Raw genomic sequence first — 26784 nt, 5'->3', positions numbered from 1 at the left:
AAGTATGCCTCCGGCAAACGTGCGGAGGAGTTCACCATGACAGAAAAGAAAGCAATTCATTAAGCGCAAATTGCAATTGAAATGCAAAAAATGCGGCTCTGTGGGTTGAGCGCAAAGTACTCGTATTAAATAATTTATTTCATTTAGCTTAACCGCTCAAGCAACGATTTATACAGAATGTATTTGCTGCAGTTTATGTGCTTTGTGGCTGTGCGGTTTGGCGGCTGCTTCAACCACTGCAACCACATATAATGTACAAACATACACACAAATAAATCCAATGATGAGCTTCAGACGCACTTGAACTGCAATTTATATATGGCTAGTATGAAAGATCCAGCAAGGGCTAGCACAAATAACTAATTAAGCGAATGGTATGAAATTCAAATGAAGTACAATTTGTATCCCTCAAATCAAGCATGGTTTCAAGGAAATGAATAATTTCGAAACGGAACTCTTTTTAACCGACTTCAAAAGAGGAGGAAGTTAGCAAAGTTAGCACTTTCGACTCTATTTAGAAGCTGGTGCTTTAACAGAAGATGATACTTTGATACTTTTTATTACTTCAGCAATTTCGTATATTCTTTATTTTCTTTAAACCTTAGTGAGTTTCTGAATTATCCCAGAACACATGGAAAAGAACGAAAGAGCTAGAGGAATTTTCAATCAGTATGATTTGTAACGTTTCGAAAATGGAACTGCTCATCCAGATTGTAGGGCGTACGAACTGGCCGAATGGCAAAAAAAACTCCGTCACTAGATATTACTGATATTTTGTTAGCTTCTTCTTCTGAGTGTTATTTAAATTGAACTTGGAATTATAGCTTTTTGCATAATTTTCTTCTACGTCTAGAGCCTATGTTTCTGAAGTAAAAATTAAAATTCATAAATAGCAGCTAAATCAGTCGATATTGCTTGGTCGTGGCCATGGTTTGGCCATGGTTACACATCAAAAGGGTCTAACAATAAAAACCATTACTTTAGACTCCAAACACACAACAAAACACAAACAAATTTACATGTCACCTTTTTAAAATTTTGGTTCCGAAAACAAACGAAAATAAAATTAATTTACGATTTTGAAATGCTTCATAGCTGTAGCTTTTGCATTAGCTTGCGCAGTGGTGCTATAATAATAGCCGTGATCAGTGCCTTACTTTATGGCATCAGTGTAGCAATTGTAACAATGTTCTTGTTCAATAAAATGCCAAGTAAGTCCGGCCAAGCATATGCGTGAGAATTCATTGATTCATTGATCACAAACGCTAACGCTACAGCACAGATACTAAATCCTTATCTGACCACAAAGGTACAAATCAGGATATGTATTGGGTCGGTAATCGGATTACTCTCCTCAGTAGTGCTACTTTTTGCAGCCATTATAGTAAGATTCGGCGTGTGTCTCTAATTTCTACCTGAATCTGTCTCTCAATAGATTTGTTTGCAGGAGATACCCTTCTTCGTGCTACCATGGCTGGTTTGCAGTTCCATCCACATCGTGATGCAGATCATTATCAATATGATGGCCGTGTTGCGCAATGGACCCGCCTATTTAATAATGATGGGCTTGTTGTTTATGAGTAAGGAGGCAGTTTTGAAAAGGATTTGTTCGATTTCATTGATTTCGTGTATTCGCAGTAATCTATATCTACATGTGGTTGGTAATTTTCTCGTATCTTGTGGAACTGTTCGACTACTGATTATAAAGGAGCGTACTTATTCCGAATGCTTAATAATTGTTGACAGAAAATTTCAAGATTGTCTCTCAAGTGTCAAAATTCTGAACAAATATATTTTTTATTTAGTGTAAGTCGGGCGAAATCGTAATTTGTACAAAAAATATGTTTTTCGAACATTGTTGCTTTTGCTTTTCCTTGCGATCGGGCTGCCTAACGATTGCCGCAACAATCATAGCGTTCTACTTTGTCGAGATTACCGTTCATGGCGAGCACAGCATTTTTATATGTAAGAGACTGCTGTATCCCTTCGTATTCAATAAATTATACAAAATGCCATTGACAGATTCCAAGAAAGCACGTTGGGTTAAGATTATGCAGGGGCTGATAAACGCCAATGGTATACTTTCGTCCTTGCTCATGATGTATGGGGCCTACAGAGTAAGCTACACGCTCTACCTTAACATTTTTAAAGATGTCAATTTTGTTATTTTTCAGTACAAAAAGTGTCCAGTACTTACATGGCTAGTCGTATTTCTGCTTATATTTATCCTGTATGTCATATTTTGTGTCCTTGACATATTCAGCGCACATGCACGAACGGGTATACTGGGCGCCCAGTTTGGAATCATATGTGAGTGCAACACACCCGATAACTGCTTTTAAATTAATTCTCACACCATCTCCGTTTCAGTAATTCTCCTATACTGTTTATTAATAGTGCACTCCTTCTACACGCAAATGAGAGAATGATAAACCCTGATAATCCCAATAAAATGTACTGGAGAAAAAGTTTTGTGTTTTTAACTGAACAACTTATTGAGTTTTGGTCTAAGTCTGCTTTGCAGCTTTGTAAAACTTTTCAATATACTCGTACATAGGTGCCTTAAGTAGATCCTGTTTTTCTGCAGCTTACGAGTCAGTTGCTATACTATTGGCACACTTAGCTTTATAATCTACTTCACCCAATCAAGTACTTTCTTGGTAATCCCCTCGTTGGACGATCGGCAAACCAAATGCTGACAATTCGGACCTTATACGTAGGGCATGAAAGTTTCCGTCCCCCCTCTTTCCTTAGCCACCACTATATGGATAGTTGCATATGTATGCCTCATCATAGGCTTTAGTGCCGTGTTCTTCATGTTCTTATTTTTAAGAAACTTCAACAACAAGTAACCCAATTATGCCAGAGCTCCGAGAAGATTTCAGCTTTAATTCACGCCTTTTCCTTCAGTTTTGCTTTTGTATACACAAATGCACCTGGTTGTTGTGTCCCATTATAATCAACTGAATCACATTATTAAATTACAAAAAAAAAGTATTCCCTAAATTACAAGTACAACTTTTGAATGTTATTTTTAAGAATATTGCCTTAAAAAAGATGGAAAGGCAAATAGTTTTCATCAACCACATCATACCACTACTTATATTGTAAGGCTGTCAGAAAGTACGGTTCAAAAAGATCATTATTTATAGTATAGCTTAGCTAAAATATCTTATTGCTCTGAATTCGCATTATTTTCTACTAAAAAGGCCAATGATCGATTTCCATTTATTCAGCACTATATATAAGATCACATGAAAGGAATGTTTCAAATACTTTCCACACAGAGTTGGCCATGTGTCTTCTTTTACTAAATTATTTTACAAAATTTACAGTTCGTTCAGATATTTAGTGAGTAAGAGTGTAATTTTAAAAACACAAAAATATATTACTTTCTGATTTATATTTTCTTGGCAATATCAAAATTTGGCCGCGCAAAGGTTTCGGACACTCTGATTTTAGCGCAGCTCCAACACTAACAACAAAATGGCCTGTCGCTGCAAGTATTTTATCAAAATTTTAGAAAAATGCTGCTGTTGCGTCTCGTTGCGTCTCGGTGCACTGCTCGTGGGCTGCATTTTTCTCACCTGGTTCTTCTATCTAACTGTCGGCTCGGCCTTTGCCATGGAATGCATTTTCCCAAATGAGTACCAACGTGATGTGAAGGAGGGATATGGACCACCGGCGGCCCTGAAAACAACGATGGTCTTCTCCTTTTTTGGCTTCTTGACAGCCGGAATGGTTTGTCTAGGCGTGCACAATGTAAAGGGCCCAACTCACTAGCCACCCAATACATTAGCTAAATAATTATTCATTTTTCTCGCAGAATAACGAACTGATGTTCATACCCTTTCTGGTTCTCGTACCGCTATATATAATCGTTCACATTCTAGCTATGGTCCTGTACAAGTTCGTCTGGAGTGTTGTCTTCATATTTGTGCTGACGATTAGTAAGTACAAGATTTTCGCTGCATTTAATTAACTGAATTGCCATATTTGCAGTCATATTGATATATTGCTGGTGCGTTATCTGGTCATACTATGTGGAGCTGCGTTTCGCCTATGATGAGGATTTGCCACCACCGACATCCTTTAGAATTCGAACGAGATAGGTCGCTCTCAAGGCATATACAAATTTTCTGTACCAAATCTTGCTAGTATTTTCGGAATAAAAAATGCATAACCAAACCACTTTTACAATCTCTTGTTACCTTTTTAAGCCTGTTCCACCCCATCGTGTTGAGCCATTTAAGAACTCATTTTAAAATAAGTATGAAGGATTTCATTTTCCCGAAGTGGAATGAGTTTTTGATAAAGAGACAGTTACATGCTTTTGTTTTCATTCGTTCTTGCTTATTAATTCAAGCAGCGACCGAGCGTGTGATCTATGATATGACAAGCATCTCACATACTTGTAATACTAGTTGTAGTTTTTAGGGTCATGCGTAATGTCTGTTCTATATTATGTACATACATAGAAAAGTATGAGTAAAAGCATGTCGCTTTATGCTATTTACAATTATACAAATTTATACACAATATAGCGCACTTACCTTTGGCAGCGAGGCAAGCACCTGCTGTTTAACATCCCAGACGAGACGCTCCGATGGAAACTGCAGACACTTGTAGACGTTCAGCTCCGGCACATGGATGCGCACCAGCAGCCAACCGTCTCGTGGCTCTGGCGGCGGCTCATCGTCAAACGCACCCGGCCCGGACGTATTGTCCATATTGGCCGGGTTCTGTTTGACTTTGGGCGTAGGTGGGTGATACGTCGTAATTTTGACGGTTTTTCTTGTCCAATGTCACGAAGAAAATATATAAAAGTTTTTTGTATTTTGTTTTTTGTTTTTAGCGCTTTTGCGTTCTCGTTGTTATACAATCGACTCCTTTTCTCAAGAATGTATATTATGTTGTGAATCGTTTTATCGTTCGGTTATTTTTAATTCATTAGTATTTACTTAATTGAAGTGGTTGCCTCTGGCATCCTGCATGCATTTCGTTTGCACAGTTCGTTGAGAAAATGTTGTTGAGTTGGCCGCACGATGGGAATTGACTCGGGCATGTTGCTATAAGGAAATGAAAGGATAAACAAGAATTTAATTAGTAAGGAGTGTTACCTAATTATTTTGTATTTATTTTAAAAATAATTTAATCAAAGGTATATTAATTACAGTAAAAACCCTTAAACGAGTTTTCACTCTAAATTATTTCGAAAACATACCCCATGGATGAAACTCTTTCAGTTCTAAACGTGGTCCCCGCATAGGTTTAAGAACAGTCTTCAAGACGAATTTGTCTATATGGATCTATAATCATATACGGGGATATAACATTAGATCTGCTGAAGTCTGCCACGCATCCCATGCAAATGTACAATAAATAAATAAACTTTGCTAATTGTAAAAATATCCATTGATTTGAATGGAATATTTCGTATTACTTGTAAAGACTCAACACATAATTCCTCATATACTTATGTATATAATCACATTGCATTCTTTTTAAAAAACATCCGACCTAAGTCAAGTATAATGTGCTTAGTGCTTGGTTAATATCCATAAAGTCATTCATTTAGTTATTCGATCACATTACATACATTTCGATTTGTAAGCCTATTTTCTATTCAGTAGTCAAAACTCGTTTCCCAGCTCTCTGCACGGAAAATTAGCTTGTAATTGGTTTACTTTCAACTAGTCGCTCACCTCGTTACCTCCTAACCCTACGCTGCCGCGCCTCCCCTACCCCAGCCCCAGCCCCAGCTCGGCAACTAAACTGCCTACGCACTTAGCTGTCTATCCGCTTCATCAGTCAATCCGCTTGGCTGCCGCCGTTACTGTCATGTGTCAGTCGCGCAGACACTAAGACACTTCCCCATGCGTTGTGGAAGGCACATAAAGCATTTGTTGTTGTCGCTGCTAATTACGCTTTGATATTGACATTTTATAGCCGTGCGTCTGCAACATGTTGCAGAGTGGCAACCAACAGCAAACAAGCAGCAGTAGCAGTAGCAGTAGTCTGCGTTGCAAATTAAATTCACACGCTAACCTAAAAAAAATATACTAAATGAAAATAATGAACAAAAAAAAAAAAAAAAAAAAAAAAAAATAGCAGCAGGCAGTCAAGTTTTATAGCGTGGAAATGTGGGCCGCGACAACCACTGACAGCCACCGCAACTGCACCGCCTGCCACACATTGTCGCATTGCATTGGAGAGCGTTTGTGTTGATTGCATGAACCGGTTACTGGGCTGCGAAAATATACGGGTATGCGCTGCTAGTCCAGTAATTACGCACAATAATGGTTCAGACCAATTATTCTTAGTGGGTGATTTACTGGCAAGTGAAAGTACAAGTGGATGGTGGCATAAAAATAATGACTAACTTTATTATGGGTTTTCAGCTTGTTCTACAAATTCTTCATTGTTTGCTTCATTTGTTGGTTTTTGTTCGTCTTGGGTCGGTAACCCACGCATAAACAATCAAACATGTCACGGTCAAGCAAAGCTATCGCTGCTATCCAAATGTACAAGTATGTATATGCACATAAATTAAATGCGCCGCCAAATTGTATTCTAACAAGTGGAAAAAGACATTCGTTTACCTTGGCCGTCTGCCACTCGGCTTGTCAGTCAAAATAATGCCAAGCGAAATTATCAGCAGCACACGACGCTGACGACTTCAGGTGCGCGATAAGAAGCGAACAAAACGTGGCCAAGGCATTGATAAGGTGGCGCAAATAGCATTACAATTCCTGATAACACAAATATATATAATGCTTGGGCATTAATTGTACGTTAACAATGAGAAATTCGCATTACGCATACTCCTCGTAACTCCACATAAATAGTCAATGAACTTAATTGCTCATTTTCGATATTTGATATTTTTATGGCCGCCAAATATATATAGTGTATACTATACTATACACCTTATCAGCGGAAACTTCTTTAATTAAATTTCAGTTCTCGCAACGTGAAATATCTTGAGGATGCAATACTTGGCGCCAAGTTTCCTGACATTTGCTGTGCTTTTCATTTCTTTTTTATGGCCACTGCTAAATCGCTTTTAATTGAAAAAGTTTGGCAACGTCGTTGTCGTTGCCGCTGCTGTCGCTCCAGCGGAAAAGTTAAACGCAGTTTGTCAATACTTTTAATGATGGCCATTTAATCCCACTTTCAATTGGCTGCCATATGGACCGTCGCTGATTTATACTCGAATTAAGCTGCTCTCAATTATATGCCATTACTATTGCGCGGGGGAAACAATAATACTTATTAATAATAATAATAGTACATAATAACAAGCGGTGGCTATTTACATATGCTGTCCCCAACGATTTTTCACTTTAAACGCATTTGGGGCGCGTTGATTGAAAAATTATGTTTTGACCTTTGGCTGTAATATGGGCGCAAAAACTAACTAAATTTATCTAGATTTATGTGCTGGTCACATAATTTAGGCACAGCGGTACAATCAGTTTATTTGCTTTTTCCTTGCTGCACAACTGTCTCTCCTGACACTCGACTTACTGTGCGAATTCGGAATATTGCGCATACGCCAGGTGGCATAAAAATGAAATAACACTGGATCCAGGGGCTACTTGTGCACTCGAAAAGTCAATTGTAGCAACTGACCGGACGTCCGCCTGGATTTTCAGTATCGAAACTACACAGAAAAAATCTATGCTATTCTGAATAATTGTACTGAGTAATGATCAGCCCAAATTTTGCCATAAATGTTTACAATTTTGAATGCAAATGTACATATATTTCAGAGGTGCAAGCCAAAATATGTGACATAATAATGGTACGTATAAATATATACTTGTATGTCTATAAATAAATTGATATAAAAGTTGAAAATGTTCTTTATGTCTATTACACCATATTTGTGCGATCAAATATAATGAGACAGCACTGTCATGCATTACAAAATCGCATCCGAAATCGGCTGATTTTTGAGTTCTAAACAAGTTAAAAATTGTGATAAGTGCTCTTCTGGAGACGACACGTTCCGTCGCGACGATTTAGCCGATAAAGGAATCATAAAGACATCAAATGCGAAAGAGGCTACTGAGCTACTTAACACTTTTCTGATCAAGATCAGACACATACAAGTATACTATTAAATAAAATGCATTAAATAAAAATACAGCCATCCCTTTCTTCTGATTCAAGTAATCCTGGAATTGACTGGAGTGCTGCTGTGATAGCTGCATAGCTTGTTGAAGATTTTGACAACTAGTAGAGTATATTGGTACGTCTCTTTGGCGAAGTGTTAAGTAAATTTTAAATGCTGTCTGCCACTCGAAGCGCACCTCTGTTGCTTCTAAAACCTACGCGCAGTGCCAGAGCCAGTCACTTGAGTGCTTGCTTGCTCCGCTGTTTGCCTTAAGTAGTTGTGACACTTGCCTCTTACATTGTGTCATCTTTGTTGTCAAAATTGCTGAAGTGACATGGAGCGGTCGTGACAGCAGCCTAGACAGGCGAACTTAAAGTCGACTGTTTAGGTTAAAGCTTGCACCTAAATTGTGCTTAAAACAAGAGAGAACGCTACAGTCGAGCAAGCCCGACAGTGTAATACCCTGTACCCAGGTAAACTTCCGTCACTGAGTTATATGCGCCCATAGCAGCAGCAAATAGAGGAAGAAGAAGAGCGAACTTGTTGCTGCAGTTTGGGGAGGTTGTACTGGCGAGAATTTGTTTGGCTAATAACTTTTCTTAGAATTGACTGAATTAAATAAAATCTTACACAACAGTAGACAATTATATATTAATTATGTGTGCAAAGTTTGGTTTAGGTAGCATTTGAAATGTGGACGCTATTGACGAAATTCTGTAGCGGGGGAAGGGGGGGAAAATTCCAAAAAAAAAAATAAACTCGTCCTTTCTCGGACCTAGGAGAATCTGGATGCCAACTTTGGTTATTCTAGCTTTTATAGTTTCTGAGATCCTCGCGTTCATCCAGACGGACGGACAGACGGACGGACGGACGGACATGTCTAGATCGATTTCTCTCGTCATGCTGATTCAGAATATATATACTTTATGGGGTCGGAGATGCTTCCTTCTGCATGTTACATACTTTGCACAAACCTAATATACCCTTTTTACCCTACGGGTACAGGGTATAAATATGCCATATCAAATGGGATTTGCCGCTGGTAAATTAGCACACTGCCCATTTGCGTTTTGTGTGTCAACTCCCAAATGTACAATACAAAATGCAACTCTTAGTTAAACGCATATGCATATTTAAAGTGCAGTTCCATTTACTACACGCACATAAATACTATAGATGTATTTGAGCAACAATGTTTTTTGTGCTTGTGTGCGCTGTTGTGTGGAGCTTTAGAGAAAATTAGTTTTGTCATTTAAACAGTCTTGCTCAATTCATGGCACAAGTATTGTGGCACGCAAATTATGCGCCATGGCAACAGCATGCAAATACAAAAATACAGAAAATGGAAAAGAAAACTGCCAACAGCAGCGGGTGGTGCAAAAACTTATTTAATGCTTGCCATTTTTTATTCAACACAGAACCCACCATCATTGGTAGACTCACCACCCCAACTCTGAGAGGCGACCACCGATGCAAGTAGCTGCAGCAGCATTCAGAGGCGCCATTTTGTTTGGCTAGTTGACGCAGTGTGTTCTTGCGTGAGTTGGAAACGGAAATGCGCACATAATTCTATTAGAAAGCGCACAAGAAAATGGCGAGCTTGCTTATTTGCGACTCAGGCGTCGCAGTTGAATTTTAATTAAATATTATTAAATACGATTACATTTATATATACTTAGTACATTTTATAACTGCGACATTGCATTGCGAGATGCAAAAAACAGAAAGCAAAAACACGTCACAAAAATACTCAACAAAGTTTCCTGGTTAATTTATTTTGCTTTTTCATTTTTCTATTTTTTCTTAAGCAGCAGCAAAAAAAAAAAAAAACACAAATACGAGTACATAAATGCAGCAGATGAATAAAAACGAAACTAGTTTTCCAGTCACGTTCATTTTCAATCAAGTGCAATCATTACAGGCCAAACAAACTCGATGTGGAAAGAAGCACAAAAGGATAAGAGCATAAGAGGAGCTAGAGGGAGATCGATGTAGCCGAGGGAATTCTCAGTTGGCAGTCTAAGCTTCTCGTGTAGCAGCTGCGCCTCGTAATACAATAAGAAAATTAACTCTGAGGCATGTGAGTGGCAAAACCACAACCGTGGGTCGTGTGTTTGTATTCAACTCCTTTTCCCTATGTGCTTGCTTGCCCTTAACCCTTTGTCGACATGTCAGTCAAGCAGCCAATAATTCCTTGGTCTTGTTTTGTCTAGCTGCCTGACGTATGTCTATCTGTCTGTCTGTCTGCCTGGCTGCCTGCCTGCCTGTCGGCCTGCCCATCTATCTGTATGTATGTTTGCCTGCCTGTCTACCAATGTCCAACTCGACTAAGTTGCCATAGGAATCGCAACAAATTGCCCTCAAAATAAACTGAACACTCAACCACAAGGCAGCTTCGAAAACTTCCTGGTACCACACACTCAAAAAAGAAATTAAATAAAAACGCTCGAAAATTGTATAAAACTTCGCATGGAGCGAAGCATTTCGACATTTATTTGATTGAAATTGTTTGATTGTTGTTTCTGTTCTTATTGGATATAGTTGCTGGTTAGATAGGTGGCCCAAGGCATTTGAAACTTTGACCGACACCACAAAAATAAAGTGTACATACTAACGACAGCATGTTTATTTTAGTGTAACACAGATACGACTAGTCCCTGAAGTACCAGACGCAAAGGCACCTCCACACCCAAATAAAAAACATTGCATGACAGAGCTTAATCGATAAAACGCAAATTAGAAACAGATCCAGGTGCTGCTTGGCTCTCTATTATGTTTTCATTTTTGCTTGATACGAATCAAATATCAATTTAAATGCATTGCATATAGTTGATATAAACAAAATTGCAACACTGGTCTCTTGGCTCTCATGGTGAGTGCTCGGTCAGGTAATCATTTATACAAATTTCTTGCTAATTTCAGCAACTGTATTACGTCAGGGCTTAAAGCGGGCCATTAAGTCACAGGTATTGGACACACACACACACACACACACACAACAAATATACACGTCGTGTGTGTATTTATTTCTGTTTCGTTGTATTTTTGCAATCAATGGAAATAAATTAAAAGCAAGCGTCAAAAAGAACAAAACTGTATGCAAATGTAGCTAACCAGCCAGCCAGCCAGTCAGCGGCCCCACAGTTGGACGAGCGACCGGTTTACATTTGCAAGCAGCGCGCGCAGGTAAACAAACGACAGCCATAAAGCAAAACAAACTGAACAAATGACAGAAAAACGAAATCAAAGCCGATTTAAATGCAAAAATTAAATTTCATGTTAAATTGCAACACGACACGCACGCGTTTGCGGCGCGATTTTAAACGCACATACTTGCTGTGCAATATTAAAGCCCTCGCCCTCGCCCTCTCTCTCCCTCTCTCCCTCTCCGCACATTATATTATATGTTACATAAATTGAAAAGCACCTCATCAATTTTCTTGAAAGAAACGTGGGGACACACAAAAAGAAAACGCATTACTGTTGAGACGCAATTCTTAATTTCTATTTAACGTGCAAATATTTTAGCAGCCAATTTACTCAATAAACGCAATTTATTTTCTGGCTGCCAATGGGGAAAGATGAAAATTGGCAGCAACAGCAACAGCAACAGAAACACTAACACCAACGCCAACTACCATGAACAGCAAGTATAATTTCATATTTTGCGTCTGGCTGAATGACTGCAGGGCCATCAATCATACGCCATGTGAGCACGAGCGGCGCAGACGCAGCAAACAGCAAAAGGCAAACGACAAGCAAATCAATGGAAAAGCGACTTGTTTGTAGTTTGTTATGTGTAGCAGCCACATAGCAATGTACAAGTAATGGTGGGTGTGCATATAAGCATAAACACACATACCCAATCAAACACAAACACACACGCTGGTGGCGCATAAAAATTGCATGGCAATTGGTAACAGCAACGGCCAAACGCCAAATGCGTCGCCTATAGTCAAATTAACGAGCAGACATTTCTGTTTATATACACTAACTGACAACTATACATAAGAAAGAGCACAGTTACTACGACACATCACAAAACAAACAACACATAAAAGTGATTCCAAAAATGTGAGTGTATTATCTATGGCCAGTACTTACAAGTAGTTGTAGTAGCCTTATTTTCTTAATCACTTAAAAAAAGGTTAACAAAAGTTTCTTAATTTTAGAGTTAAGCTAAAAGCTATATTTGAACTATATTAACTTGATTTCAAACCGTCTGTCGATCACCAACAATTACTCTGAACTACACAATGAATTTAAAATATATTCTTACAATTTAGGTTAAGATAAAGTTAGAATGCCGCGTTTTTGACAAACATTAGCATATCATTGGTATCTAAAATATTATTCAATGTCAATAATACGAAATCGCCTGAAACTGAAACAACTTTTTCTTTCGTTCCCCCTACAGAAATGTTGCCCAAAATTCTGAGTAACTTATTTATTACAGTACAACGAAATTTCTATAAGACTATAAGTCTGTTATTTTTGTCCAGGAAGACGCCTTCTAGCGCATATCAAGTTGGTTTTAAAGAGTATTTTCTATTCATTTTGTCACTTTTGGTGTCGACTATGTTCATGTCAAGCTTTTGAGATTATTGATGCCGTTGTCTTGAACACAAAACAACTTTATAAAATTATTTGCCATTGGTGTTACTTGTCTGGATATCGTGCACATTTCATTTACGCTAATCGCTCAATTGGCTTTGCGGTTTCGGGTCTCTATATATGCGAGATATACGAGTATCTTTTGTAATGTTCTGTGATGTTAGTTTTTGTTGTCTTGGTGTCAAATGTACATACATGTAACTAAAATTGCCAGCAAAACTTAGCCATCATCTGACGCTTCATAACATTTTCTGCACTCAACGACTTGATAATAATTAATAGCAATTTGAGAGCGCATTTAGACCCATACTCGTACATGGCCAGGCACAGGCACAGATACAGACACACAACTCTATAATTGAGCCTGCAATGACGACAAAACTGGCCAAACCACAAATAGCAAAAAGCTTTAAACGATTTTGTAACTTTGCCTTTCATGGACTGGCCAACTGCCGCATTTGGCCAGCGTTGTGGGCAACAACTGATTTTTAATAACTTTGACACTCATTAAACTCAAATTACATTTGATTACGCAGTTTTGCATAAGCTACACGTTCCACACTTAAGCAGCTTATGTTTCTACGTGCATACGGAATAGTGTCAAGCCACCTCAAGCGCTCACAATTTATGGCTATTATAAATGCATCTTACGAGCAGAGCTGCAGCTGCAGCTGCACGCACAGGCTGGCAGGGAATGCCTGCCTGCTTGCCTCTCACCGAAGTTGGGAAAGGTTGACGAGAGCTACTGAGTGATTGGGATTTGGCAAAGTTTCGGGCTGCTACCAAATAGTATAAAGAGCTCTATTTGCGAGAATGTGTTGCCTCGTGCATGTGGGGAAAATTAATTTTTGAAAAATACACACATTTGCAAGCACCATTTACTCTGCTGGTTTGAGACAAATATTGAAACAGAACTTTGGCCATCTGCAGGCCTTTCTGGTACATTTATTTCTTCCATATTTTTGGTCCATTTTGTCTTTTCTTTAATCAGTTTATGTATTCTGATTACCATATTTCAAAATAACAAGGTTGTTAGTATCTTAAAATATTTTTCCTTAAGTACGACTCGCTTTTATCGATTAAATACAATTTTGTTGCAAAAACATTAAATTTTCATTTGTTTTTGTGCTAAAACGAGATCCATATTTGCAGCATACTATAACGTTTTAAGGAATTAAAAGGCTTTTCAAATTTTATTAAATTATTATATAAAACTTTTCATTCCTTTTTGCAGAGGAATTATTATTATTATCTCCTAAATAGAGCAGTTCATATGAACAATCGGGCGATACAATGGGGCTTACTAGTACTACTACCCTTTCTTGTGCATGAGACAAATTATATGTACTTTTAATTACTTGTATGCTTTCATCAGAAGAAATTCAAATGCTGCCACACAAGTGTTCATTTCTGTATTTTTTAAGAAGATTATGGGAATATTTCTAAAGAAAAGCATTTAATATAAGCTTTTTAAATGTTGGGTTTTAGACGCATTTAAACTTCAAAATTATTTAATGCTAGGCTTGTTTCCCACCCAAATAAAAATCGGAAAATCGCATTTAGCTTCTGTTTGCACCCCAACATTGTTGCCGTCATTGGCATTCGAAAAGAACTTCCCGGGTGCTCGTGTTGGCCTAAGCGATGGGCATAAAAAAGGTGATTAAATCATGTGCCTAATTAGTTTTAAATTAGTTGAGCTTTTTCACACACGTGAGAATGTGAGATCAATGGGAGCTCATTGAACTGGTAAGGTAATTGAATTACATTTCGGGCCACCATGTTGTTCATTGTGCGAGTGTGAGAGCCAAGCTCTCACTCCCATAATGCGTTCGTTCCCATCAACTGCCAGCGACAAAGTGTGGGGCTCAACAGACGCAGTGTGTTAAATGAATTACGCATTTCAAAGTAGTTGTTGCCATTGTTGTTGCCACATTAATTTTGACTTTAAATAGGCAACCATCATCAGCAACAAAAATAACAATTACAACAGCAGCAGTAACCACACTTAAGGTAATTTTTGACTTTGTCTGCTCGGTTCGGGTTTGAAGGGGCTGCCGGAGCCGTCGGCGCTCACAGCGGTACGTGCTTTAGTCTCTTTTACTTTTGTTTTTGTTTTTTCCTATAACCCTGAACTTGACATTTATGAACTGTCCACGACGGCCTGTCTGCACTCAGCTTTCTTTGTCTTTGTCTCGTGTCGCGAGTCTCGACCATGTGCTAAGTTCTTTTTAATTACCCCTCCGGCCAGTGAAGTGCCACCATGCTACAGTGCCACAATGTGAGGTGCCCTGCCGCCGTGCCGCCGTTTATGTAGTTTTAGTTTTTGTGCAGTCGTAAAGTTTTTTATGAAGCATCGCCTCGATTTGGAACGTGCATGCCACATGGAAATGCAATCATTGGCTAACTCTGCCCGATTGCAAAAAGTCTCCGAGCACTTTTATGGTTCGCTTGAATTGGCAAGTGGCTGTCAAAGTTAGCACAAGCCCTAGTACGAGAAGTTGCAGCCACAAGAATAATATGCCCAGACGCCAACACTAAGCCTTTTTCTTACAGCAGGCAACTACACAAATGCTCCAGCGAAATGGCAACGAAAAATGCATGTATTTCCACAGTTGAACGCCATGAGCTTGGCTTATATACGAGTACATGCATGCATGTGCATGTTTATTGAATCGTTTACACTCGTTACCTTTATGGCACAGCACAAAAACTTTGTGGCGAGTATAAGTGTGAGAGAACTGAAAAAATACATATACGGGCAGACAGGGCAGCAATGAGCAGCAATTACATTTACGATCATAAATTCCCTTAAGAATTTCTTTGCGTGTAAGGTGCTAGATGGAAATTCAAATAAAGGGGATGAAAGAAGAAACAAAGCTGTCAAAAATTCAAAGAAATTGATGTCAGGGGCAGATTTCCAAATTTATTATAATACATAAAGCTAATGGCTTTTCCTTGCAAAAAATGGATTATGCTTATTTTAATTTGATAATATTGACTATATGGTTGATAGCTGCTAATTAATACATAAAATGATCATTCGTTATTAAGATTAGAATTGAAATATAAACTATTATAGAACAAACTTTTGACCATTTATTCTAATTTTAGTGCATTTAAAATCTAAAGCAAGCTTAAGCTCGACCTGAGACATTTTTTTTTAATTCACGTTCGAGTTATTAGCAGAAATTCGACAGCATTCTCCGCAGACTAAAAGTGCATCGTGAAAACTAGTTATGTTATACTGAAGAGTATTAGAGCTGGACAATATATAGTAAATAAGTATGGGGCACTTCATTTCTTACTCATCATGCGAACCCATGTCTCGAAGTGCAACAACAGATAATACCAATAATTAAAACATCCATACGTAACGCCCACTTGCTACAAAAGCACGTTCAGTAACAGCAGCATACTCGTATAAGAACCTTTGGAATTGTGTGCCTGAATATTAAAGCGTTGCCTCACAAAAATATTGGGTACGTATTGCTGAGGGACGTACATGACTACATGCCTTAGTTTTAAAGCTATTCGGGCACTGCTTTAAGTCTTTATGTCCTCTCCAAACAATTGCTAGCGGCATGCCTATAATACAAGTGACACATCTTTATGAGCCGAGCTGAGTCTAAATTATGCGGCACTGTGGCTCGCAAGACAAATTGTCAAGCACCGGCTGCTTCGAGTAACTACAAGTATTAACAATTTTCCATTAAAACTTAAGAAAATGTTTGCAAAATGCAGCACTGACACAAATGATGTGGACCTGCATTGCTTCCGAAGATTAGCAGCGGCACAGAGGCAGCTAAAGAAGAAGAACCGTTGGGCAAACGCGTCACCAAGTAAGCGGGCTAAGGCCAGGCCGTAGCACTTAGTAAAGGCTAGAGGCTGGCCATAAATCTTGATATCGCAGGAACATTATTAACGTCAATTAATTCTAACTGTTGGTATGGAACGCTCAGCTGGTGGCCATTAAACAGTAGCCAGGCGGCACTCAGTTGCACTTCATCATAGACAGAGAGAGAGAGAGAGAGAGAGAGAGAGAGAGAGAGAGAGAGATGGAGCGAGATAGGAACAACAACTTAAGAAACTGACGTCTCTCAGCAGCGAGAGTGAAGAGATGTATTCTGATGGAATTGTTGGCTGGTTGGCTGGTTTGTGGGTAAGGGACGATGGGGGGAGCCCTCCAACCATCGCAATTGCAGTTGTTTGTTGACATTTTCGTTGTTGTTGTTGTTGTTGTTGTTATTGTTGTCGTTGTCAACCTGTTTGGTAGCGCTTCCGCAGAAGGCGTACAAGTGTATGCTATATACATATATATACATATATACAAGTATGTGTGGCTGTGTTTTTCGATGCCTTCTCTCTGACTCGGCTCACGACTTGAAAGCCGATTATTATCAGCCTCACGTGAGCGCACGCTTTGTTGTTTCTATTGTTGTTGCTGTGGTCTCTACAGTTGTTGTTGCATTTGCTTCAATACATTCTGCTGCTGCTGCTGCTGCTGCTGCTTTTCGTTTTAACCGTTGCCTGGCTCTTCTTTGGAAAATTGCTTTGAACTTGAAAATTTCCCACGTGAGTTGTCCGCCTGCTTGCTTTTACCATTGCACAGTGCCCCCTTCCCCCCTGCGTTCTCTCACCCTGCCCTAACCCATCATCGTGCCACATGTGCAGTTTTGTTTTTGTCGTTCTTGCTTTTTTTGTTACCCCCTGCCATGCACTTTGCATATCCTCATCCTCATCATCGTCAATGTGTCGCCTTCACGACTAACGGCACTTCTTTATCGTTGTTGTTGTTGTTGCTGGTGTCATGCTGTTGGCTTTTCATATTTGCCCAACGATTTTCGCCCAAGTCAGCGCACAAGTATGGATTTCATCTGCTTGATGGCAAACGATGTAATTGGCCAGAATTCGTGTGCCATACGAATGTATACACATATATTTGTACATATGTACGTGTATATGTATGTACTTATTCACATTTTTAAAAGCTGTTTGTGGCCTGCACGCAAATTGTAATTGACAATCTCGTGAGTGATTTTTATTTATACTATAATATTGGAAATTGAATTTGCTTGAAAAGCTTTAAGTACTATATATTTGTCAATTTCAATCAAGCAATACAAGTATATCAAGAATCTGCTAACCACCGAACCAATAGAGAGATCAAGAGATAACTATATTGCTTGAATTTTTAAGGCCATATCAATCAGTTTCAGGTTCGTTCCTATAAAGTATATGCATATATCAATGTGAACAGCTATCTTTTAGATAATAATCTGATATTGGTTATGATTACTGTAAAGTGGAGCAGTTGAAATAAAATGTTTAGAAAGTCAAAGTTAGTTTCAGACAAGGAAATAATGAATTTTTTCAACATAAAAGGAATATAGAAAACATAAGTAATTATTTCTTTAATCAAATACCATTTGGTTTTACTAACAAATACTCGTTCTTTAGATTGATTTAAGATGGACCTTGAGTATTTACTATTTATTTATTCTGGTTAGGTCAGGCCATCGAATTTTTCATGAATTTATAACTGAACTTTATAAAAAATAATGTATTTAGGGTTATCTTAAGCCCCTTTTTTTAAATTGATCAATTTAAACTGAAATCAGTTCTATTCGATGACTGGTTAGCAGATCAATATTTAGACTCACATCGCCCTGCCCACAGATCAATGCTTTATAGTCGCCCATGCCAAGAAGATGGGCATCACAATAGATCGCAGATGCAGGAAGCAAGGAACCCGAAGCGAACGAAACGCTGGAACAGCTCCTTTGCTACTATTCAGCACTCTTAGAAAATTGGGTTAAGTACGTCAACAGGCACACGCTTGCCTTGCTGACAGAGACGGGAAAATGCTCTTCTGGCACAGTTTTGACTTTTTCAATGCTTAGGGATTATTCAATCGGACTCCAAACTGTTATCCAATACCCGGCATAATACTCAACACTTATGACTATGGGACAGCCCTTCGCTGTCAACCTACTACTCAGTATTGGTACTATTTTCAAATAAGTCGAATATGTTCCGTGTTTAAATATACAAATATCCAGCTTCGCTCCTAGTCCTTGGCATAATAAAACATGTGGCGATATTTTGGATTTTATTGTGGCAAGTGCATATGACGAATGAAATATAACAAGTATGTACTTGTATTACAGAGCTTACATTACATTTTTCAATTGTTATTGCTTTCCAATTGATTTGACAACTTTGTGCAGTTTACAAGTAAATGAAATTGGATATGTATGTGGAGTGACAGTGGCAGAGCTGGAAACTCTATAATTTGAATGGCTTTCCATTTGATTGGTCACTGGAGTTGCCGCACAGTTTGACAGCCATTGCTTAGGAAATGCGCGCTTGCAAATAAATGGAAATGTTTTCAATTAATTGTCCAGCACATTTGCACATATTTAAATGCAATTTGCACAATGACACGCTCCACTTTTCACTCGATCTCTGAGCATTTGCACCACTTTCCCCAACCACCTGCTGTCGTCCAATTAATTTGCCTTTTCTGGCCATTTCCGTTTGTTTAACATTCTAGCAGACAGACACACTCACACAAACACTTGCCCATAATTCTCGAAATGAAAAAGTTTTACTTTCCTGTTGTGGTTGATGTGTATTAGACAGTTGGAAATTCAGTCATAAATAATAAATTAGCAAAGAAAATTCATTTCATTGCTGAGCGGTCAAACAATTAAAACAAAGCCATTTGCATTGTGCGAACCTCACTTTAACTAACTCGGCCAACACAATTTTCACATTTTCAAGTTGCCTCAACTCCCCATGCCTCCTCCCTTCCCAGTGGCCCCTCCCACTTCCCTGCCCAGCTTTTGCTTGTCCAAGTCAGTCAAGTGTGTCAGCTGCCAAGGGTTGGGACTGCAACGTCTTCTATGCTACATCATACATTTTTAAACAATCACTAACCCAAATAAAGTTGTGCAACACACACGCACACACACTCACGCACATAATACACATTTACTTTTCAGACAACAGCAGCATCAAGAACAAACATAGCATACTAGCAGAAACAAAATTCAAACTCTTACCTACATAGCTGGCCAGGATGCCAGCAATTTCTAAACTTTATGAGTATGTATGTGTTCCATATAAATGGAACTCAGTTTTTATGCGAGTACTATAAAGAATATATTTAGATATATGTATATATAAATTGTGTTATGTCTCCATACTTACAAACAAAAGTGTGTACATTTTCCACTTGGTAGACATCTTCTTAAAATTAATATATTTACTTGATCACAGCATGATTATAACATTACAAGCAAACTCGAGCCAACATTCTATTTTCTCAAAGAGCACAACAGAACTCAGCTAAATACTAGATATTTTGAAAGGCCAAGTTTTGGGCATGCATATGGAAAATATTCAATTCAATATTCAATTGAATTTTTTTTTTTGAGCACTTAAATAATAAGTTCTAAAATAAAGCTTAGCTATTCAATGAAAAATAGAAATGTAAGTTTAGAAAACTCGACCATTCCTAAAATGTAGATGAATTCTTTAAAATTTGTAGCCGTATCGACACCGGTTTGTACCTTTTCGCCCATCCCGCCCATTTATTGCAGTTGTTATGTATTTTGCAGCACACCAACAGATTTAATGGAATTTCTTGTTTATAGCATACTCGTGCATACAAAAAGCTGTGTTTTCGCTATGTTTGAATCAAATATTGGATAACGGAATTAATCAAAAAGCACTTTGGAAGTAACTTATTTGTTAATCAAAAATCAAATCAAAAGTAATCGTTTGTTTCAATCAAAATTGTTTAGACGCATTCATTAGTAGACTGAATTCACTTCAAAGTTGGTTGAAGTATTCAGAAAAACCATACAAAATAAATAAAAAGTATTAACTCTAACGAATATATTATTTTCGCTATGTTTAACACAAATATTGGATAATCAAAAAAGTTCATTGGAAATAACTTTTTTTAAGCAACAATTTTAAATAAATACATTTGACTAAAAAAAAATGAAACAAAAAAATGAACGTTTTTTTTCAATTAAAAATTTTGCTTTATGCGCATTTTTTGCAGTATTCAGAAAAATTTGACAGAATCAAATAAGAAATATTAACTCTACTGAATATATTGGCATAGAATTGGTTTTTATGCCTAAAGCATGTCAAACTGTTGCTATCAGATTTTGTTAACTGAGTGAGGATAGTGAGTAGCTGATTTCTACGGTTAGTGAAAGTGCACCCAATTGGAGGTGCAACGCTAGTGCAGTAGTTTGAGTACCTTGTCATGAGAACTTGCTGAAAATTGCTGCGAAAATGCAGCCATAAAACTCACGAAATGATGTCAGCTGCAGAACTTTCCCAGGCCAGACTCTAACTGAGGCGACAAAGAGCTTGTGAAGAGAGCCGCGGAGAGGAGCAGGTAAAGTGAAATGCATAATGAGCATAATGTTGCACGTTGCAAGCTGCACGCCACATTCTACTCTGCACACGATGCAGATGATAATGATAATGTGGCAGTCGGCAAGCCACTACCTACCAGCCACCAGCCACCAGCTCAACAAAAAGATGACAAACATCATAGCGTTGTGAAATTTGAGAAATGTGCACTGTAATTAAATTCAAAACTTAAAGCGCGCGCGACGGCGACGACGACGACGACGACGATTTGAGATAATAATGGTGGAGATGCAACAAAAAGGAAGTGGCAGCAAACAATCCAAGAAGAGCTAGCGAGCAGAAAAAAAGTGCAGCATGCAAAATATGAGAAGAGAATCTAAGCGATTGCATGCCACGTTCTTCCTCTTTGTTGTTTTTTTTATTTGTTTTTTTTTTTTTTTTTTTTTTTTTTTTGTAGCTAGCCATCAACACCGCTGGGAGCTAAAACGGCGTCTAAATTAATGGCTGAGTTTCACATGGCTCATCAGAAAGCTGGGGAAACAATTGGTCGTGGAAATAGTTGGATGGCTGCTGGCAGGCAGTCATGTTCTTGCTCTTGTTCTTCAAGCTCATGTGTGAAAACAGAAGAGCTGCAACAGTTGCCAGATACAAGATACAAGTAGCTAGATACTAAATAGAACAAGCAACAATGTGTAATGAATGCGTGAGGAACTGACTTCAGCTCAACTGAACAGGCAGCGTTTGAATGAATGACTGACTGACTGACTGATTGACTGACTGCTGCGACTGGCGCTTCCCTGGCAAAATGCTCAGAAATAACCAAGAAATAGATAAAAAGGAAGTTGCCTCTGAGTTAACTTGTGCGTAATTAGTGCTTTGGAATGTTGGGCAAGCAACAGCAAAAACAACTACAACTACAGCAACAACAATAATACAAACAGCATTCAATCAAAAGATAGTTACTCAACATGCCGCAGCAGACTATTTGATGGCTGAGATACAAGAGAAAAATATACTTCAGTTGTAGAACACAGCTATTTGCAATATGTAGAAACATTTTTCCTCAATTATACATATAAGTAGCACTATATATATTACCATATGCTGAACAGCAAAAAGCAAACAATCTCTAAAGTATTATCTGAACAACAGTCAGGCAAGTAAAATACCAGCATAATACCAAGTAAAATATCAGTGTGGAGGACACACAACTTTTGGAAATGCCGCGAAACCGTTCCTGTTGTTTGCCCTAGCAGAAATCTAACTGATAATATAAAATCTAATACATACATACAATAAGCTGAATTTGATAGGAAACAAGCATTTTGAGTGAGCTGAAAAATACCATCTAGAAAGTTTCAGGAATTTATACGTCAGCATTTAAACCCAACTGTTACTTCTTTGATTTACTAATTAATTATAAGTATTTGAATTTGTTAAGTATATATATGTATGTATTTTTAATTAATTTTTATAATTTTCTATTCCTCTATATTTAGAGGTATTTTCTCTTCATGCTTTTACATATGTTTCATTGATCACTAATTGATGACTAAGATTCTTTTCTACTAGTAGTCGCTAGGTTGCAAAACATATAATACGAGGTTACTATACAAGTATAACTAATTACTATTCGATTAATTGCACTTCAATCTAACAAATGCGTGTTAAGTCAATTTCTATCGACCTTGCTGAGCTAAATGCGAACTTCTTGCATGTGAACATTTCAAAATCTTTCTACATCTTCACAGCTAAAAAGCATTCTGCCAGATACTCGTACATATATTTATCGCTAGCAGCTAATTATGCAGTCGAGCAAAAGCGTAACTCCAAATTGAGCCGCTTTTGGTGCACAGCTGTGTCAAGTTCTGCATACGGCGTTGTGGTCTATTTCAAGACAAAGACAACATCATGTCGCAGGTGCACCAGCAATGCAGAAATTGGTGCAACATTGCGGTAAAAAGCTATAATGAGTCGGCCGGGCTAGGCCAGACTAGGGGAGCCTCAGCCCAACTGTGAGGCATGCAAAGTGCCTGGCTAGTTGCATTTTCAGTGCCTTAATTAATTTTGATTGCAGCACAAAAACAACAACAGAAACCACATAAACAACATACAAACACTTCAACGGAAATGTTCATCACACACGGCAAGCAAAATGTTAGAAAGATGCTTCTCTTTTTTCCGTTCTTGAGGCACAACTACAAGTTGTTGTTGTGGTTGTTTTTGCACTCAACTCGTACTCGTCGACTTAATTAATTGAATTAAATGAAAAGCCGCTATCGTTGCAATGCGATGCAATGCATGCCTCGCACTACCATTAGATGCCATTAGACATTGTTAGTTGGAGCGAACTTCATATGCAAATGAGTGTTGTTGTTGCTGTTGATATTGTTTTTGCTGCTGCTGTTGCTCAAGTGCTTGGCAGACAGTTGGCCAAGTAAACACATCTGAGCTAATGGCAACAAATCACAGTGCGCACACTGAAAAATAGTGCTCTGGTAATAGAATTATTAACCAGCTGCTGATGCTGCTGCTGATGCTGATGATGCAATGCCTCTCCCATGGGGCGTCCCTGCCCTCTCAGGTTCAGTGACTGATGCTCTCCCTCTATACTCGAGTTGTGTTATTCTTGTCGCATGGCGTTGTAAATTTAACTATCGTCGAGCTAAGGCCTGAACTCCCTATTGTCATAACTCAGCCCAGTAGCCACATCAAGCGCACATTATATTAAATTTATATGAATAGAAGTTACCCCAGCAAGAGGTTCCTCCCCCGAGCGATGGCATTCCATTTATGCGACTAAGCCGCCATTGAAATGCCGACAGTTGCCGCCGTTTCAGCTTTGTCCCTGGCTAGGAGCCACAGATGAGCGTCCAAACGTTAACAACATCAATGACGAACGACGCATATTTCATGTCCATGTTCCAGCGTAATTCCGAATCTACAATGGGAGAAATGGACCACTGTGTGTGCAAAAACCAATAAATAGAGAGAGAGAGAGCTTTCAGACTGCAAAACAATTATCCAAACGCTGTGGCAATCAATTCAACAATTTTTAAATGAAACCATTATTTAAGTGGGCCGGTAATCGCGATGAGTAAAGAAGAAAAATTTCTATGGATATTTCCTGTTCAGATCTGAGTCTGTTTATATATGTTTTTTTTAATCATGAGTATGATCGTCAAATTAATAAATTATATGAAATTCAATAGATTTGCTTATGCCAAAAAATGGATTCCATAAAAATCTGTTTAAATAAATGCTGATAATTTCATTTTCAAGAACCTTAGCATCCGTTGATGAATAATTTTCTTTCATTTCTCCACATGATTCCATTGTGTTCGTTAGCAACATTTTGGGGTTGACCTATGCTTCCTCCACCCCTGTTGTTTCATGAAGATGTGCAAGTTCATAGACTGGCCCCTGGTGGGGACAACCAACCCAACACCTTCGTGTACGGCGTGGACGCCTTTCGTGTTCGCCGTCGCTTTCAGAAATTGGCGCCCATTTATTTGCGTATTATTTAACAATTTGAAGCTGTCGGTAGCGAAGCAAGTAACACGACCCGTGATAACGGCTACACCATTGTAGTTACTGTAGTAGCGTGTGGCATGTGCGGCCAAGACTTATTTATAATTTAATTAGCTTTACGACTGCCGCGACTCATCTTTTTCATCACAGACTTATCGCTCGAATCCTGCTCGTTAATTAAACTTGTTCGCCGTCAAACTAGGCACGAAGTTTACGTAACTTAGCGAGTTCAAAGTGAAGTGGCCGCAGAGTGCAGGTGAATCCCAGATTGTTGGGGTTGCCTTTGGGGTTAATTGTCTGCCGTAGCCGAGTCACGAGTGCGATTTATTTCAATTTTGACGCTAGAGAAAGGTGTAGGCTAAGATTTAAGGAAAAAAACAACTAAATATGCAAGAGCGCCCTTCTAACAGGAAATCCTCAGCACAACTATCCATCAGGCCTAATATATACACATTGTATGCATTCAATTTTAGGCCAGTCATTGGCCCACAAAAATTATGTGAAAAATTTCTCAACAAACATTTCACACCCAGTACACTATAGTAGGTGCGAGTTAGACAGTAGTCTAATTTGTATGCAAATATTTTCTGTTTAAATTGCAAGAAAACCATTTAAATAAATCCGAGAAACAACACAATAGACTCGCACTGTGACAGACAAACGCTCGACAACAGACCCAAATAAAATTTAAGCTGCAAATAAAATCATTTCGATTTTTGTCGGAGCATGATTTCAATAAACAGACGCAGATAGAGCCCGACGACTGAGCGACCTTGTCAAATTAGTGCCAAAATGCGAAAAAGACACGCATAAGCACAACAAAAGACCGATATGCGAAATGCAAATCTATACTTGTATTGTGAATCAAAATTTACTCACAGAGCCAGCAGCTCCAAAACTTATTCAATGAGCCCCAACTTGTTAGCATGACAAAGCCAAATGAAAGCGAGCACGAATCGCCAATACTTAGCACTAGGCGACACAATTTTTAAAGTGGAACTATGGATATTTATAAATAGAATTCACCGACTTATTATTAATACAAATAATTTGTTATAGACATGTTGGTATGATTCTGTGAATGATTGTTTTAATGATTTAAAACAAATTAGGCTACAGACAGACATACATGAACAATACTTCTGGGGTTTTGCAAACTGGGACCTGTCAAATGCATAGTTTTCAAGCTCTAGCTGGACAAAGAGTAATTTTATTCGGTTCCTGATCGTATTATCCGTGTTATCGATAAAAGCTTTTAGCGGGAGAATAGGTTTTACATTTCCGATCTAGGAAACCTCTCCCCAGGCAGTCAGTATGCACTCGTATGTAATTCTTAGAGCCAATGACTTTAGTTTCTTACATATATGGCTTTTGCATCAATCTATTATACGCTTTTTATACCCTGTACCCGTAGGGTAAAAAGGGTATATTAGGTTTGTGCAAAGTATGTAACATACAGAAGGAAGCATCTCCGACCCCATAAAGTATATATATTCTGAATCAGCATGACGAGAGAAATCGATCTAGACATGTCCGTCCGTCTGTCCGTCCGTCTGTCCGTCCGTCCGTCTGTCCGTCTGGATGAACGCAAGGATCTCAGAAACTATAAAAGCTAGAATAACCAAAGTTGGCACCCAGATTCTCCTAGGTCCGAGTAAGGACGAGTTTATTTTATTTTTTTTAATTTTCCTCCCCTTCCCCCGCTACAGAATTTCGTCAATAGCGTCCACATTTCAAATGCTACCTAAACCAAACTTTGCACACATAATTTATATATAATTGTCTACTGTTGTTCAAAATTTTATTCAATTCGGTCAGTTCTAAAAAAAGTTATTAGCAAAGCAAATTCTCGCCAGTACAACCCCCCCAAATTGCAGCAACAAGTTCGCTCTTCTTCTTCCTCTTTTTGCTGCTGCTATGGGCGCATATAACTCAGTGACGGAAGTTTACCTGGGTACAGGGTATTACACTGTCGGGCTTGCTCGACTGTAGCGTTCTCTCTTGTTAATAGTTGCTTCCTGCACTTTATATATTTTTTGTATCATAGTGTACGTAGATGACAGTGACACAATATTTTATAATAAGCCGCACGAGCAGCAATTTCGCAAAATTAACGTGGC

General features: G+C 38.4%; 3 protein-coding genes across 4 annotated transcripts in view; 2 read left to right on the top strand and 1 right to left on the bottom strand.

Annotated features, from left to right (window-relative positions):
• The window catches only part of LOC115622184 (SH3 and multiple ankyrin repeat domains protein 1), an 87440-nt gene that overhangs the window by 38411 nt on the left and 22245 nt on the right, over nucleotides 1-26784 (bottom strand). Inside the window, exon 2 of the mRNA XM_030516110.1 lies at nucleotides 4554-5069. Coding sequence (XP_030371970.1) covers nucleotides 4554-4730 — 177 coding nt within the window. The 5' untranslated portion in view covers nucleotides 4731-5069. The remainder of the gene's footprint in view (nucleotides 1-4553; nucleotides 5070-26784) is intronic.
• Nucleotides 1113-2487, top strand: LOC115622032. Of its 2 annotated transcripts, XM_030515928.1 has the most exons (5): nucleotides 1486-1580; nucleotides 1639-1965; nucleotides 2023-2117; nucleotides 2175-2310; nucleotides 2371-2487. In XM_030515928.1, the coding sequence occupies exons 2-5, from the start codon at nucleotides 1842-1844 to the stop codon at nucleotides 2427-2429; spliced, it is 414 nt and encodes a 137-aa protein (XP_030371788.1). In that variant the 5' UTR covers nucleotides 1486-1580; nucleotides 1639-1841; the 3' UTR covers nucleotides 2430-2487. The 2 variants fall into 2 exon arrangements, with proteins under 2 accessions (XP_030371851.1, XP_030371788.1); XM_030515991.1 differs by lacking the exons at nucleotides 2023-2117; nucleotides 2175-2310; nucleotides 2371-2487 and adding exons at nucleotides 1113-1211; nucleotides 1278-1384 and having other exon boundaries at nucleotides 1448-1580; nucleotides 1639-1810.
• LOC115621933 lies at nucleotides 3359-4191 on the top strand. The gene is made up of 3 exons (XM_030515817.1): nucleotides 3359-3762; nucleotides 3827-3950; nucleotides 4003-4191. Exons 1-3 carry the CDS (start codon nucleotides 3487-3489, stop codon nucleotides 4110-4112), a joined length of 510 nt encoding a protein of 169 aa, XP_030371677.1. The 5' UTR covers nucleotides 3359-3486; the 3' UTR covers nucleotides 4113-4191.

The sequence above is a fragment of the Scaptodrosophila lebanonensis genome, unplaced genomic scaffold (assembly GCF_003285725.1).
Source record: "Scaptodrosophila lebanonensis strain 11010-0011.00,11010-0021.00 unplaced genomic scaffold, SlebRS2 tig00000001-arrow-pilon, whole genome shotgun sequence".
Lineage (NCBI taxonomy): Eukaryota > Metazoa > Arthropoda > Insecta > Diptera > Drosophilidae > Scaptodrosophila > Scaptodrosophila lebanonensis.
The sequence above is the reverse complement of the archived record's forward strand: the minus strand, read 5'-3'. Positions and strand labels throughout refer to the sequence as shown.